The sequence below is a fragment of the Rana temporaria genome, chromosome 12 (genome assembly GCF_905171775.1).
Source record: "Rana temporaria chromosome 12, aRanTem1.1, whole genome shotgun sequence".
Taxonomy (NCBI): Eukaryota; Metazoa; Chordata; class Amphibia; order Anura; family Ranidae; genus Rana; species Rana temporaria.
The window spans coordinates 100781120-100798993 of record NC_053500.1 but is presented as its reverse complement, the minus strand read 5'-3'; the positions used below and the strand labels follow the sequence as shown (position 1 = coordinate 100798993).

Here is a 17874-nt window from a genome sequence, read left to right as displayed (position 1 = left end):
AATATTTTTGCCTCTGCAGAGGCATTTCCGGATTGAACCTACAACTGGCTTGTCCCATAATTCAGAGCAAGGCATACTGGCCAAAAGTTCTAAGATATTTATGGGCAGTATTCTCTCCTGTGGAGACCAAGTCCACTGAATTGTAGCCACCTTGAAACCAACTGGAGAGACTGACATCAGTGGTTATTATCTTCCAAACCCCTGCAAGGAAGAATTCCACCTTTTTCAGATTCTGAACCATCAACCACCAATTTTATCTCTGCATACTCTGGGAACAGAGCCCTCCGGCAATCCAACCTGGATCTTCAAGTTCCAGACAGAGAATGATTTTCTACAAAAGACCTGGAGTAGGACTGTACTTCGACCTAGATACAACTTCTTCCTGCACAAATGTATCAAAGGAAACCCTGGAATTGACTGCTTCCTAAACAAAGAATATTGAGGTATACAGAGATTAACACCACCTGTGTCTTCAGCAAGTCCAGCACCGAGGCTAGGAGTTTTGTGAACCCTCGGGAGCTGTGGCCAGCTCAAAGGGCAGATTCGCCAAGCAAAAAGATTCATTTTTACTGCAATTACAGAAATCTTTGATGAGCCTGGAAACAAACCGACACATTAAGATATGTGTTTACTGATGATTATGGACCCCGGAATCTACCTCCTGCAGAAAAGAAATCACTGAACAGATCGAGCCCATCTGAAGCAGAAGCATTCCCAGCGGATTGAGATCTCAAGATAAACCTCATGTCCCTATTTGGTTTTGGAACTGTCACTAGTTAATTGTTTTACAATAATGAGCCTATAACTTCTGCTCCAAGAGCCAATGCAAGGCAAAAGATTGACTAGTCTGTGACAGACCCAGACAGTCCCAAGAGGTGTATTTAACCTACCAGGATTCTACAGGCTAAAGATGGAGGGAACCCCCCCCAGAGGCTGCCCTAAAAACTTCTAGTTTGAGATACTCCAAAACACAGCAACCTCAGATGCCTCCCTCAGTTAGGAGGGAAACCTGGGCAGTCTCCGATCCAAGTACTAAACAGGCTTGACATTAAATCAGGCGCCACAGTTGCTCAGATCACCCTGATGCTATTGGTGAACATTGCCAGACCACTGAACCTGAGGGAGATGCCTCACTCTTCTGAAGTAATTTAGCTAGTCTAACAGGTAAATAATAAAGTGACTGTATTAGACAAAAACGAATACGCAGTTCCACAAGGATGCAGGCCTAGACAATGTTGGTCTACCATTAAACAACCCCATAAGTATGCAGGTACCCAAGTATGCAATCATGCAGGTATACAATTAATCTTGCTGTTCATGCATTTATGGATGCAGTATACTGCAAATACATATCTATACAGTTTAACCACTACCCGACGGCCGTACGACTTTATACGGCCGCAGGGTGGTTCTACTTCTCTGACTGGCCGTGTTTTTACGGCCTGCGCATGCAGTCACCAGCGTGCGTGCCCGGCGGCGGTGCGCGCGTGCCCGCCGCATCGCTGAGATGCCGATGCGTGTGCCTGGCGGCCGTGATGTCCGCCAGGCACTCGGGATCGGCGGCTACAGGGACAAGACGTGGAGCTCTGTGTGTAAACACAGAGATCCATGTCCTGTCAGGGGAGAGAGGAGACCGATCTGTGTCCCATGTACATAGGGACATAGATCGGTCACCTCCCCCAGTCACCCCCCTCCACACACAGTTAGAACACAATTCAGGGTACACATTTAACCCCTTCCTCACCCCCTAGTGTTAACCCCTTCAATGCCAGTCACATTTATACAGTAATTAGTGCATATTTATAGCACTGATCGCTGTATAAATGTGAATGGCGCCAAAAATGTGTCAAAAGTGTCCGATGTCTCTGCCATAATGTCGCAGTCACGAAAAAAATGCTGATCGCCGCCATTAGTAGTAAAAAAAATAATAATAATTATGTCCCCTATTTTGTAAGCGCAATAACTTTTGCGCAAACCAGACGCTTCTTGCGATTTTTTTTTTACCAAAAATATGTAGAAGAATACGTATCGCCTAGACTGAGAAAAAAAAATGTTTTTTTTTTTTTTTTTTTAAATTGGGCTATTTATTACAGCAACAAGTAAAAAATTGTTTTTTTTTTCAAAATTGTCGCTCTATTTTTGTTTATAGCGCAACAAATAAAAACCGCAGAGGCGATCAAATACCACCAAAAGAAAGCTCTATTTGTGGGGGGAAAAAAGACGTCAATTTTGTTTGAGAGCCACGTCGCACGACCGCACAATTGTCAGTTAAAGTGACGCAGTGCCACAAGCTGAAATTTCACCTGGTCAGGAAGGGGTATATGTGCCCAGTAAGGAAGTGGTTAATGTAATAAGCACATATTTATGCAATTGAATGCAAAAAAACACACATGTATGCACAGTTTATGTAAACATGTGTCTTTATGCTAGTAAGCATGTATGCAGCATGTGTTTATGCAAGTAAGCAAACATGAGCCTATGCATCAAGTGACCATGTATATAAGTAAACATGCAACATGTATCTATGCAAACGTTTTTTATGCAACTCTGCCTTTCAGCCAACATGAGCTTTTAGCAAACCTAAGCTTTTATCAAACATGAGCTTTTAGCAAGCATGAGTTTTTATCAAACATAAGCCTTTATCAAACATGAGCTTTTAGTAAACATGAGCTTAACCCAGTTTGAAAATATGCACCTATTCAACTGCACCAGGCCCCATACTAGTTTTGTGCCAAATGCACATTATTCTGGAGACACAACACTAAAGTGCAATGCTAGGGGTGTATGGACTTACAGTTGTACAGGCCCCCGGATTAAGCATGCGGTATATAATCATGACTTGTATGGCCACATAGTTCTCCCATAGTAAGTACTCATACGTCATTAGTATCCATGGGCTGTTGTTATGTCTCCAGCAGCCCTGTTGAACCTGCCATCCATATAGCAAACATGGCCGCTCCTCCACTTTCTGTCTATATAGAAATAGGCCCCTGCATCCTCTAGTGGCTGGAGGAGAAATAGCAGGCCATACTCCTAATAAGTATACAGAGCATGTTTTAAACAGCACACTGCCCCTAGGGGCTACTGAGAGAAGACCAGACAGTCAGATCTCTTCATTTTTTTCCATTAAAAGAGACACTGTAAAAAAATGCAGACTTACCATACCTGCTGCAGGACTCTGGGCATAACAGGAGTCCAATCTTCACCCATCACAGCGGGCTTTGTCATAAAAGACCTTCAGGCACTGGGTCCCCCTTAATGTGGGGTCCACTCACCTGGACCTGTATAGCACCCTGTAGGAACAGATTGATTAAAATGAATTCTTGCGCATAATCTTAAAAACACACTAATAATGTGCCAAATAGTGAATGAGTGATGAATAAATAGTGATCAAAAGTGGGATAAATACATAAAGTCCATATGTGATAAAGCAGTAGATACTGCCTAAGAGGAGAAGAACTAGATATCCACAGATCTTGGAGATTGATAAGTGACTTAATCAAAAAGTGTATCTGGTCTCACAGAACTCTCACCTCACCAATGAGTTAAATCAGCAACAAGGATGATCCTTGAGAGCTTCACCTTCACAGAAAACACCATTCCACACTATCCACACTTCCACTGGTGCCTCTCAACCTATATTCACACTTTTTGATTACCGTAAGTCACTCATACATCTCCAAGATCTGTGGATATCTAGTTCTTCTCCTCTTAGGCAGTATCTACTGCTTTATCACATATGGACTTTATGTATTTATCCCACTTTTGATCACTATTTATTTATCACTCATTCACTATTTATCACATTAGTGTGTTTTAAAGATTATGCACGAGAATTCATTTTAATCAATCTGTTGCTGTGTATTGTAAACACTACTAGTTCTTGCTGCATTTTCACTACCGTTTGTTTTTGGAAGATTGTATTTATTCATTTACCACTTTTTAGTAGCGTGAAGGATATTATTCATTATACCCTGTAGGAAAGTACATTGGTCAGAACAAACACTGCACAGGGTTCCATTACACTGGGTCCAGCACAGTAAGGCTGCATTACAGGCAAACCTTGAGGAATCTTCTCTCCTTCCCATGAGGCTCGGGTATCATTCATTCTGGCTGACAGCTTTTCCGAATGTATCCGATTAAAGTCCTTGATTCTCAGTAGAACCGTTCCAGACCTCCAAGTATGTTTCAAGATCACATCAGTAACCACTATATTACAGACCTTGCCGGGGGAATAAAAAGTACTTCTTGTGTAGGAGGGGGTTATATAGGGGAGGACTGCCAGTCTTTTTGGTTTGCCAGTGTCCATTCACCTATAGGTGAATAGATATTACATAGGTAAAACTAAGCGCCAACTTAGGGTACATATCGGTGAGCACATCAGGAGTATCAATGGTGTCAACAAGGAGAAGAAAAAGGACCTGTCTCCAGTGGATGCACACTTCTTTGATTTCTATGGTGGTAAATCAGAGGGAATAAAGGTTAAGGGTATATTTATCCTCACCTGCCACCACGGAGGGGTGACAACAACACTATTCTCCTACATAAGGAGAAGATGTGGATCTATCGCCTCAATACACTCGCTCCGCTGGCTTAAACACAGAATGCAACTTTGGGGCATTTCTTGATCGCCAAGAGGCCATATTTGGCTGAAAATCCTGAAAACTCGATCTAATAGATGCATACAATTATGAATGCTCTCCCTCTAGCAGGCACATTGCCTATTTGCCTTCTTGTTGATTTCACTTTGTTTCTTTTGTTTGCACTTCCTTATATGCTTTTTGAAAAGAATAAATAAAAGCCCACCACTAGCCCACCCCCCCCCCATCCCAGAAGAAGCTCAAGCCGATTGGGAAACTAGTCGGTTGTCACAACACCACGTGAATGACGCACTGACGTCACTATCAATGTTGGCTTGCTAGCCCGCACATGCTCTCGGGAATCTGCGAGTACCATGGCATTCATTTTAACTAAGGGACGCTGAGGCCGCAATGGGACCAGACCACATCAAACTGCACCCGACATCGACCTAGTGCCTGAACGGCAACACACCCCTATTCCTGATCCAAATCCAACGTATGTGCAGGCAGGAAAGCTACAGCCAGTATTCAGGCAAGTCCACACTGCTTCCAGGCTGGGTGAGCGGACCTGTTGTGCTGTGTCTTTTTTGCACCGCAGTGAATATTGGTCACACTGAGAACAATATCACATGCTATACGCTGGACTGATATCCTAACCACTGTTACAGTGTTAATTATATATGACCTTACTGCATCACTACTTCCCAGCTACACCCTCCTGTGGAAAACCTTGGACATGGGATACATACTTGCACTACATACGGTGCGTTAGTGCCTGAAGTTCCTATTAACGGTGGACATAGGAAAAACTTGCTCCCCCCCCCCTTGCTGCACCCCCATTTTTTGCTCAACCATTCCACACACTGTGGGAATATTCCTTATCTATGGTGTATTAACAGTGATTTCACTTCACCATATTGTCAGGTGCTTTATTACCCCAGGGATGTTATGTTGTGGATTTTTATGACACAGCTGCATCTTGATCAGACATCTTGATCAGACAGTCTATTACAGTGTGACGAATGTGCCATCTCCATTACGAACGCTAGTTTTACCAGAACGAGCGCCCCCATCTCATAATTTGCTTCTGAGCATGCATTTTTTTTTTCACGTCGTTAAAGCCCACACACGACCATTTTTTAACGACGCGAAAATTTAGAGCATGTTCAAAATTTGTAATGCCCATTTTTAACGTCGCAAAAAATGCTCTGGAGCCCACACACGATTGTTTTTAAATGACATAAAAACATTTTTTACATCGCGAAAAACGGTCGTGTGTACGCGGCATAAGACTTTTGCACAGTACTGTATGTGTGTGTATGTGTATGATGAGAGTGGTCTGTGTGATAGTTGTGACTCTTCATGGATACGCTAGGGGCTGTATTAAAACCCTGATGTCTCCTGTGGTGTCTAGTCCAAGCAGATAGAGAACAGGGAGACCCCATTCTACTAGTGCACCCATCAGTTATGCTGGGATTTTGACAGCTCTGAATGAAATGTGCTGAGTCGAGCACCTTTGAGTTCAGTCACTGTGAAGGAGATCAGGGAATGGATGTTTCTTTGATTTCCTACACCATCTTTCCATCATGATTGCCTCCACAGCAGTGCTAGCCTCACTGGGAGGAACTAGCTGAGCCTGAGCACTGGAGAACATGAGAGGCCAAGTCAGCTCACTCGCTGAAATGTACAAGTGATCAGGTGTATCTGCAGCCACCTAGATGACTTCTAAACCACAGTGACCTCATCGTAGCAGAGGGTATGTTGTCATCCTTTCACTGCACCATTGTCACAGTTATGGCAGTGGCAACCATGTGCAACATTTGATTGTTAACCACTATTAGATATTTTTAGCCTGGTGTCAAGTAACAACAAGTAAAGAAAAATCTCCTCAGTAGGTCAGACAGCAGTAAAACCTGAAAGGCTTCTTGCACACTGCAGTTTAAAAAAGCTCAGTATTTTTTTTTTATAGAAAAACCTCCCTTTTTTGGTCAGTAATTTCACCTAATGCTCACAAATGTCCATTTACATATTGTGCAGAATGAGAACGCAAGAATAAGTTTGCGTGCATTTGCATGAAAATGCACAAGTGTGTATAAACGAAAATGTGCGCAAGTATGCGCAAATACATACAAACAAAGAAAAAAAACGGCTAAAAAGTAGATGCTCAAACAGGAGTATCATGTGCAAGAGGCTAAAATAGGTTCTGACTCTTCTCTTTATCTCCAATCTTTCCCACACTAACAAAGAGTTTTGGCTTGAGTTGCTCTTCTGAAGATGTAGCATACATTGAGTGAAGCTACAACTCATAATTAACACACGTGTATAGGCTTAGTGACTCAAGTGTGTATTGAAAGCAAGAAGACCAGTATGACAGGCAGGCCACTAGCATTTTCAGGATCTCAGCAATAGCATTGTACTCTCCGAACATTCATGCTATAATTGTCCATCACTTGACACTTTAAGTTAAAGTGTCAAGTGATGGCCAATTATAGCATGGAAGTCTAACAGTAAGGCCCCTTTCACACTGACACGTTTTAAGGCGGTTTTTTGCTAAAAATAGCGCTGCTATACCACCTGAAAAAATCATGCCCTGCAGTCTTCAGTGTAAAAGCCCGAAGGCTTTCAAACTGAAGCGGTGCGCTAGCAGGACCGCTCCAAAAGTCCTGCTAGCCCCATCTTTGGAGCGGCGAAGGAGCGGGGTGTTTACCGCTCCTTCCATTGAATTCAATGGGAAACTGCGGTAATACCGCCCGCAATGCGCTTCTGCAGATATTAACCCTTTTTCGGCTGCTAGCGGGGGTTAAAACCGTACCGCTAGCAGCCGAATATCGCGGTAAAAACCACGGTATAGCGGCGCCCAGTGTGAAGGGAAATAAAAATAGTTGTGAGAATTGTGAAATGTTTTTCTACAAATATATGCCCAGAAATAACAAAAAGGACACTACATGTCACATCAACAAGTTTACTTTAACCTAAAAAAGTTGTTAATACCAAACAAGCAGCTAGCAAACGTTAACATTCATTTCTAAATGGCTAACATAGGGTAGTTCATAAAGTTGACAAGAGAATAGAACTGTGAAAAACACACATCAATCATGCTTCTTCAAACGCATGCTTTACAAGCATTCCAGATTGACAGCTTACCTTTGCTGACATTTTCATCCTAAAAAGAAACAGGAATCACAATTAATACAAGAATTGTCATGATATGCTATACAGGTTTATAACTGATGTCACAGAAAGATTTAGCAACATTTCTAAAAAAACAAACAAAAATGTGTTGAATTCATTTTTTTAACAGGATTGTGCCAGCATAAAAATCCATTACTCTGCCAGAAGCCAATCAGCTTCAAACTAGGGCTTGTTCAATCAAGCTTTGACAACAAAAAAAAGGAAGCTGATTGGTTCCAATGCAGAGCTGCACCAGGATTCTGCAATCTCCATTTTTAGTAAATCAACCCCTGTGTTTTCTAGCCCCATAGAGCTGGCCTGTGGAGTCCCAATTCAAATGCATAGCAAAGCAGTTCATGAGATGGAAGATATCTGCGCTAAGGCCCCTTTCACACGGACGGCTGTTCTGCCGCAGTTAAAAGCATGTTTATTTTCTGCTGAAATTCAAGACTCCAGGTACAGCGACCAGCTGTATTTGTACAGTGCGATTAGCTGCGGTTGCGTTTAGCTGCGGCACGATATTGAACGGGGATCTGGCTTGGATCCCTGCCAATACCAGGCACTGTGTATGGTATGAATCTTGAGGGGGAACTCCACGCCAAATTTTAAATAAAAAAACGGCATGGGTTCCCCCTCCAAGAGCATACCAGGCCCTTAGGTCTGCTATAGATTTTAAGGGGAACCCCCGTACGCCAAAAAAAACGGCGTGGGGGGTCACCCCCAAAATCTATACCAGACCCTTATCCGAGCACGCAACCCGGTCGGTCAGGAAAGGGTGTCGGGATGAGCGAGCATCCCCCCCCCTCCTGAACCAGGCTGCATGCCCTCAACATGGGGGGGGATGCGGCCCCCCCACCCCAAAGCACCATGTCCCCATGTTGATGGGGACAAGGGAGTCTTCCTGACAACCCTGGCAGTTGGTTGTCGGGGTCTGCGGGCGGGGAGTTTATCGGAATCTGGGAGCCGTTTTTTCGGCATATGGGAGTTCCCATTAAAATCCATAGCAGACCTAAGGGCCTGGTATGCTCTTGAAGGGAGAACCCATGCCAGTTATTTTATTTAAAAATTGGCGTGAAGTTCCCCCTCAAGCTTCATACCAAAACGCAGCTGCGGTTATGTGCCGATAGCTGCGCCAGATCGCACCTGGACGCATTCAATTCTATTTTTTCTATTCACACAAAACCGCAGGTAACAAAACCGCAGCTAAACTTTGTGTTAAGGGTGTCATAGCAAAGCATTGTGTGCTTCTAGCTGTGGTAGAATCCGCAGCTAAAAGCACCATTCTATCCGTCCGTGTGAAAGGGGCCTAACACTACATCCACTTTCACAGCATGCCGTCATGCTGTAACCAAAAGAACTACAAAGTATGCCACATTGCAAAAAGCACCATGTCTTTTGCCTATTTCAGGGAAGAAAATAAAAGCTGAGCTGGCCCTAGATGGATCATTTTTTTTTCAGCCAGCTGATCAAAAAATAAACCGATTCCCCCATCCCCACATTGAAGGTGGATGAGGGAATTCTTTCCATTGCACTGTTGTATTCTGACAACGATACACTGATTACCACTGGCACAACAGGGCGCAATTAATTTGTGCCCATGCACATGGGTTCGCGGCCGCCCCTTCCCCTTCTTCCTTATCCCTTATCCTTTCCCCGAGGAATACGTTTAAATTACAAACAAAAAGTGCGTTTTGCATGTACTGTGTATATGGAGCGCTGCCCCTTTAAGTTTTTACAGGTACCTGGACAAGGTGTTCCCTGACTGGCCCAGGTGAAGCAGGTGACTAGTGGAAAGTTCTGGAACTCACTTGGACCCTATTTAAGGCTGCAGAGGACGCTGGCTGGGTACTGGACTTTGCTCCCCCACCCCCCCTCCCCGTCGTTGGCACGTTTATGTGGTTTGTCACCCCTGGATCAGGGGGGGACTTTACAGTTTACAAGTGCTATTATTTGCTCAAGTCCTGAGACTGAGCAGGGAAAATTTTCTGTATTTTGTAGTTAATCATCATTTTTTTACTAGAAAATTACATAGAACCCCCAAACATTATATATGCTTTTTTAGCAGCGACCCTAGACAATACAATGTCTGTCATTGCAACTTTTTATCTCGCACGGTATTTGCACAGCAATTTTTCAAACACGTTTTTTTTTTAAACTTTTGAAACTCATGCTCTTAAAAAAAAAAAAAACAGTAGTTAGCCCAAATTTTTTGCATAATGTAAAAGATGAAGTTACGCCGAGTAAATAGATACCTAACATGTGATGCTTCAAAATTGCACATGCTCGTGGGAAGGAAGGGGGGGGGTGTCCCTTCTCGCTGCCCGTAAGAACGATCAAGCGGCGGTACAGCCGCTATGATCATTCTTATGGTGTAGAGAATCGCCAGCTGAAAATGCCGATATCTAAATGATATCTAAAGGATGCCTGCAGCAACAGGCATCATTCAGATATACTGCCACAGCCGAGGATGTCAGATGAAGGCCAGCGGACGGCAAGTAATTAAATTAAATATGAAATGGTTATATTCAGTATTATACCAATAAAGTGCCACGGCCATTATTTAAGCCATACGATGGTAGATGCGTTTTATTTCTATGGGGTTTTTGGTTTGGTGGAGAATTGTGTGGCTTGCTATCCCATGTAGGCAATGGGCTGTAACGCTGATTGAGCAAACATTTTACAAAAAGCCTAGTCGAATGCAGTCAGTCCTTAGATCGACTACTGTTAAAAAAGGAAATGGAAACAGCCACAGATTAAAATGTGGAAAGTTCCTGCTGAACCGGTCAAATTTTGGTCAATTAACCTCTTAAGGACCGCCCTGCGCTGATATACGTCGGCAGAGCGGCACGGCTGGGCATAAGCACGTACAGGTACGTTGCCCTTTAAGCGGCCAACCAGCGGCACACTCGTGACCCGGTCCTGAGCTCCGTGACCGCACCTGCAGACCCGATCGCCGCCGGTGTCCCGCGATCGGGTCACAGAGCTGAAGAACGGGGAGAGGTAAGTGTAAACAAACCTCTCCCCGTGCTTCCTAGTGAGCCTGTCACTGATGGTCTGTTCCCTGTCATAGGGAACGACGATCATTGACGTCACACGCCCAGCCACGCCCCCTACAGTAAGAAACACACATTAGGTCACACTTAACCCCTTTAGCACCCCCTATAGATTAACCCCTTCACTGCCAGTGTAATTTTCACAGTAACCAGTGCATTTTTATAGCACTGATCGCTGTAAAAATGACAATGGTCTCAAAAATGTGTCAAAAGTGTCCGCCATAATGTGGCAGCCACGATAAAAATCGCTGATCGCCGCCACTACTAGTAGAAAAAAAATATTAATAAAAAAAATATTAATACAAATGCCATAAAACAATCCCCTATTTTGTAGACGCTTATTGCGTTTTTTTTTTACCAAAAATATGTAGAAGAATACGTATCGGCCTAAACTGAGGAAAAAAATTTTTTTTTTATATATATATTTTTTGGGGATATTTATTATAGCAAAAAGTAAAAAATATTGATTTTTTTTCAAAATTTTCACTCTATTTTTCCTTTTAGCGCAAAAAATAAAAACCGCAGAGGTGATCAAATACCACCAAAAGAAAGTTCTATTTATGGGGAAAAAAAGGACACCAATTTTGTTTGGGATCCACGTCGCACGACCGCGCAATTGTCAGTTAAAGCGACGCAGTGCCGAATCGCAAAAAGGGGCCTGGTCCTTTAGCTGCAAAATGGTCCGGGGCTAATGGACACCCTAAGGGCCCTTTCACATGTACGGACCGTATGTCCGCATTTTCATCCGTCCGTTTGTGGATGAAAACGGGACATACATGGGTCCCTATGTAATTACGGGTGTCAGCGGATGAACATCCGCTGACACCCGTAATTTGTCCGCCTCCGCAAAGATCCGCATTTGAGGACGGAAGAAATCCTATTTTTCTTCCGTCTGGCGGATCAGATCAGATGAATACGGACATACGGTCTGTGTTCGTCCGATCCCCCATAGGGGAGAGCGGAGGAAACACAGGGCGGTCCCTGCACAGTGTGCGGGGACCGCCCTGTACATCCACTCCAGCTGATCCAGCAGCTGCATCCAGTTCCAGTGTAACCCTCAAGATTACAGTGCTGGTATCAATTAGAGATAATCAAGACTGGTTGGAAGCTAGCATGCAGAGCTACTTCAGAGCTGCTGCTCATCACAAACAGAGCCTTGAGTTTTAATCACTTGTGGATGAGACCCAATGTTAAGGATCGTATCTGTCTGAACTGCAAGACTGGGAGTGACTACCTATTATATGCTGTCATAAGGGATCAAGGCGATTTGGTAAGGAGCCAATCTATAGTTTGGTGGAGGATTCATTACTTTGCTATGGACACGTTTTTAACTGATTTTGTAACTTGGCACAGGTGTCTGGCATTTCATGTATTAAACATTTATGGACTTTATTGCTACAATATTTGTTTTATTTATATGTCTATATATATTTTTATTTGGTTAATATTTATTGATCTAATGATATGATCCAATTTTTTTTTATGTTCATTATCAATGTTTCACTGTTATTGAGGGACTTGAGAGTGCTATATAGTGCCCTCTAGTGGCTATCAACCTTTTTTGGTATATTAGTTATTTATATAATACTATCATATACCACATAGTTTATGATTTATATCAATATATATCACATAGTTTTGTGATTCCAATATTTGTTTCACACGGTTTAGAGGTAGCGCGATTTATATTTTTCTCAATGTTTGTTTTTTGTATCTATTGTTTACATGGTAATTGCAGCTCTCGGATTGAATAGACTGATTTCATTGCATTTTTTCTTTCTTTCTTGTTTAGTATTTAGTCGCAGTTTCTTTCCAATTACCTGAGAACTTACCTGAGATCGAAGCCCCCGCAGCCGACCTTGTTCGCCTCCTTCGTCGCAGCCATGTCTCCTGGAGTGACTTTCGGGTATCGCGGCTCCGGCTGTGATTGGCCGGAGCGGCGATGACGTCACTCCCGCGCATGATCTCCGTTAGAAGCGGCACGCCATTTTCCATGGCGCATGTGCCGTAGACATAGGTGCATGTCTTTTTCAAATATCTACGAAACCGTGTAGGTTTAGGATATATTTCTTGTACCTTGTAGATTAAGGCTTACCAGTAGGTAAAAGTGGTCTGTAAGGGTTTACAACCACTTTAAAGGATAAGGAGTGGAGCTGCCTGGTCTAATGATGTGACTTTGATCCAGAGAGTGTAAAGTTGAATCAAAGCTACACTCCAAAGTTTCCACTAGTGTGACTCCAAAGCGGTGTGATTTAGAGTGAGACTTTGAGTGCAGCTTTGATCCAACTTTATACTCTGGATCAATAGTTCCATCAAAGTAGTGCAGGCACCTTTTTTAAAGTCGCTGATTTTCAAAGGTGCATAGATGGGAAAAAGACAGGAGCAGTTAGAATGAACAGTAGGCATGTCTGTGTAGAAGAGAAGGACAACGTTTTCAGGAAGCGAAAGGCCCCCATGCAGAATTCAGATAACGGGAAATAAGGTTGTCCCTGAAGAACAGGAAGAAGCTGATTGTCTGGCTTTGATTAGACTTTCTAAGCTTGGCAATCGGCTATACAGAAAAAAAATAATGTCAAAGATAAAGATATTTTATATATAATTAATAGAACATTTTTCATTTTTGACTGGACTTCCACTCCAACCTTTTCTTTTGTTCCATTTTTAACATTATTTAAAGCTAGATAGATCGATAGAGAGAGAGATGGATATACACACACACACTATATTACGAAAAGTATTGGGACACCTGCCTTTTCAGTTAAAGCGGAGTTCCGCTTCAGAAAAAAGGGAAAAATCTTCTGGACAGCCGCAATCAAAACAAACGTTGCCTTTTTTGGTAAAATAAAACCGCACTACAAACCACAGCAAACTGGACTTCTGACACGTTTCACACTATTCCTAGGCCTAGGTCCGCTTCAGATCGGCTGTCGGGTGCACCCGCCACCATTGCTGGTAAGGAAACCCGGCAGTGAAGCCTTTCGGCTTCACAGCTGGTTCCTTACTGCATATGTGTTAAGCACGCTTCACTTTCTAATTGGTCCAGCGGCGGAAGAAGGATGAGGTGGGCCGAGCTTCGCCACAGCGCCGTCTCCGGAAGTGGACCTGTCAAAAACAGGTCCCCGTTCCCCCCTGAAATGTGCCAAATGTGGCACCGGAGGGGGGGAGGAGACGGATACGCAGAAGTTCCACTTTTTGGTGAAACTCCACTTTAAGCATGGTCTATAAAGACATGGATAAGTGAGTTTGGGGTGGAGGAACTTGATTGGCCTGCACAGAATCCTGACCTCAACCCAATAGAACACTTTTGGGATGAATTACGGCACAGACTGCGAGCCAGGCCTTCTCGTCCACATCAGTGTCTAATCTAACAAATGAGCTTCTGGAAGAATGGTCAAACATTCCTAAACCTTGTGGACAGCCTTCCCAGAAGGGTTGAAGCGGTTATAGCTGCAAAGGGTGGGCCAACTCAATATTGAACCCTACGGACTAAGACTGGGATGCCATTAAAAGTTCATGTGCGTGTAAAGGCAGGCGTCACAATACTTTGGTAATACACACACACACTATAGAATATATATAGAGAGAGACATAAAAAGAGGAATACTTTCAAAAGTCTGTACCTGTTCTGATGCATGCACTGCAGACTCTGGTGGGTACACAATGAAATGGCGCAGTGTAAATCCAAATCCTTGTCGGGTCTTCCTGATGGCCAGCGTCCTGGGTCCCACCCATGTAAAGGGTTCCTTCGAAGGTGGGGAATTACTGAGGTGTTCCCCATCCTGGGATATGGCATTCTAGGAAAAAAGAGAGGGAAAACATTAGTTCATCTGATTGAGGGAAATACAATGTCCTTCATTAAGCTGCTTAAAATAATCTACTCAAATTTTCTTTTTTTCTATTTTAATTTAGATTAATGGTGCCCAGCATGCAGCTGATCATAAGTGGAAGGAAGTTGGGGGTCACCAATGTGGTGGTGTTGGTGATGGAGGGAGCAAAGATAAAGGGGTTGTAAAGGTTTGTTTTTATATGTGTTCACAACGTCTCCCCGCAGGGATGTAGTCCCAAGGGAGGGGGCAAGCACACTGACTAACCCCCAGCCAGAACAGCTTGGGTGATGGGGGCAAGCTTACTGAGGAGGAACAGGAAGTGAGAAATTCAGACAAAAGGAAAAAAAACATTTAGAAGGGAAACCAAAGGAAAAGGTAAGTGAACCAACAATGCACCAGCTTAAAGATTTAGAAAAAAAAACACAAACCATTACAACCCCTTTAATAGAACTGGCACCATGTTAGGAGTTATTTAAGTGGCACTTCACTTTCGTGTATTTTTTTTTTTTTTGCTTTGTTCATTAATATTTTTACACCTTTAACATATATTTACCAGTTTCACATTGAAATTTTTATTGCTGCCAATTGTTTTTTTACACATTCAGCTGTCAACGGAGAACCCAGCTGACAGCTGATGGCTTATCCATTGTTAAGGACATTGCCAGGCTTGCCGGCCCACTCGTTAACAACCAGCTATTCACTAGTTAAAGACTCCAGCACCCTTTGCTTAATATTAAAAAAATACAAAAACAGGCTGGGCACAGTCTTTTAGCAGAGTTTAAGAGCCGTCAGCGTTTTTTCCTTCTAAAATGCTGCTGCTTCAAAACGCACTGGTAGTGGTTTTTTTTTCTGCCACTAAACTCTGTGGACACAAAACGCTGTTAAAAGCCTGTGTGTTCATGAACACATAGGATAATATGCAGGGGAGTTTAGAGGCAGTTAAAAAAAAACGTCCGATGCCCAAACAGCAGCTGTAAAAACGCCTAGTGTGCATAAGACCTTATAAACCATGAAATACAGCACTATTATAACACTTAAAGCTAAATAAACAGATAAACCCTTGTGTGCAAAACAGAAATGTGTCTCAATCAAGTGCTTAGTGATATAAATAACCAAAGAACTTCACTGTCCAAATATTATATCAAAGTTTACACAGGATCTATGAAAAAAAGCAGCCCAATTCACACAGTGAAATATCTATGCACAAAGCGTTTTTTTTAAAAAGGATCTTCACTACCCATCTTACCTCTATGGGCTCTCTCACACGGACATTTCCGTGTACGACAGGGGTGCCCAACCTTTTGAAGAGAGAGGGCCACTTAAGCGACTTGGTAACAGGTAACCGGTCGCGGGCCACAATGAGCGGAGCAGGTCTGTGTCTACTCTGTATATGCAGAGCAGACACGGACTCAGTCTACCAAATTGGATTGGAGGTAGGATACAAGTTGGTTTACATCTGCCACTCCTTAGAGGTGAATGGAGGGTCCAATTGGGTCAGACTGACTGTGTGAAAGGGGCCCATGGCTGCTTTCACACAGATGCGCTGCAGTTTACCCACACTGCTGGTGCAGCGCAGTGTACCTTTGGCTTTCCTGCACTTTGCAATAGACTTATATTATATTCTGCAGGTTTGGTGCGCTTTCAGAAAGCTCCCCAAACTCACAGGTAATAACAGAAGTCTATGGCTCAGTGCAGGTAACCCGCAGGTAAACTGCTCTGCATCTGCGGATCACTTTGAAAGCAGCCCGGTAACCACTGCACAACAGATATGCCCATATATACACTGTGATTTTAGTAATAAGACTGATCTTTAATAACAGTATTCTATTCTATTCCATCCCAGAGCAGGAGGCTGTGGGCCACATCAGAGGGATCCACAGGCCACTGGTTGGGCACCCCTGGTGTACGGGCTGTGAATGTACACATTCAGTATCTTGAGGTCCAAGGTGGGGCGAGTGACCCATTTGCATTTTGAAACAGACAGGTTAGAGTAGTGGTTGAAAATACCCAGTGAAGTGACTCGCCTTAGTGATACACACATGAACTAAGCCTTCTTCATTACCCGTTTATCAGCAGCCCTCTCTCCTCCTGAGCACTACTGGGCTGCGTCCTAGGCTTTTTATGTTAAAGGGGTTGTAAAATCATTTTTTTTTCCCCCCTAAATAGCTTCCTTTACCTTAGTGCAGTCCTCCTTCACTTACCTCATTCTTTCGATTTTGCTTTTAAATGTCCTTATTTCTTCTGAGAAATCCTTACTTCCTGTTCTTCTGTCTGTAACTCACCACCGCAATGCAAGGCTTTCTTCCTGGTGTGGAGAAAGCCTCTTGAGGGGGAGGGGGGAGCAGGCAAGTCAGGACACTCTCTACTTTGCAGATAGAGAAAGGAGCTGTGTGTTAGTGGGCGTCCTGACACTCCTGCTCGGCCCCTCAAGAGGCTTTCTCCACACCAGGGAGAAAGCCTTGAATTACTGAGTGGAGTTACAGACAGAAGAACAGGAAGTGAGGATTTCTCAGAAGAAATAAGGACATTTAAAAGCAAAATCGAAGGATGAGGTAAGTGAAGGAAGCTATTTAGACCCCTTTCACACTGAGGAGTTTTTCAGGCGGTACAGCGCTAAAAATAGCGCTGCTATACCACCTGAAAAACTCCTTCACTGCATACTCAATGTGAAAGCCTGAGGGCTTTCACACTGAGACGATGCGCTGGTGGGAGAGAAAAAAATCTCCTGTCAGCAGCATCTTTGGAGCGGCGTGTATACCGCTCCTTCCCATTTAAAACAATGGAAAACCGCGTCAATACTGCCCGCAGAGGCGCATTGCGGGCGGTATTTACCCTTTATCGGCTCACGCCCCAGTGTAAAAGGTGCCTTAGGGGAAAAAAAAATTCCTTTACAACCCCTTTAAGACAGAATGGGTACTCTTGCCCCCACTGACATTCTTAACCACTTAAGCCCCGAACCATTTGGCTGGCCAAAGACCAGGCCACTTTTTGCGATTCAGCAAAAACTGAGTCGCTTTAACTGACAATTGCGCGGTTGTGCAACGTGGCTCTCAAACAAAAAAAGTTGTAGTTTTTGATGGACATTTTAAACGGACTAATGCATTTTCCATTAACCCTTTCCTGACAATATTTTTAATTACCTTTGCCCTTACAAGCAGTAGGTTTTATAACTATCAGGAGTGCGCTTAATTTGTTGTTCTCGGTCCTGATACCGACACGAGTATCGGCATCGGGACAACCCTA

At 43.4% G+C, this 17874-nt stretch overlaps 1 protein-coding gene across 2 annotated transcripts in view; it reads right to left on the bottom strand.

Moving 5' to 3' along the window:
* Positions 1 to 17874, bottom strand: part of ARHGAP23 (Rho GTPase activating protein 23) — a 259682-nt gene that overhangs the window by 128922 nt on the left and 112886 nt on the right. For both annotated transcript variants that reach the window (XM_040329852.1, XM_040329853.1), the window contains exons 2-3: positions 14425 to 14598; positions 7725 to 7743 (exon numbers count right to left, since the gene is read on the bottom strand). In XM_040329852.1, coding sequence (XP_040185786.1) covers positions 7725 to 7743; positions 14425 to 14598 — 193 coding nt within the window. The remainder of the gene's footprint in view (positions 1 to 7724; positions 7744 to 14424; positions 14599 to 17874) is intronic.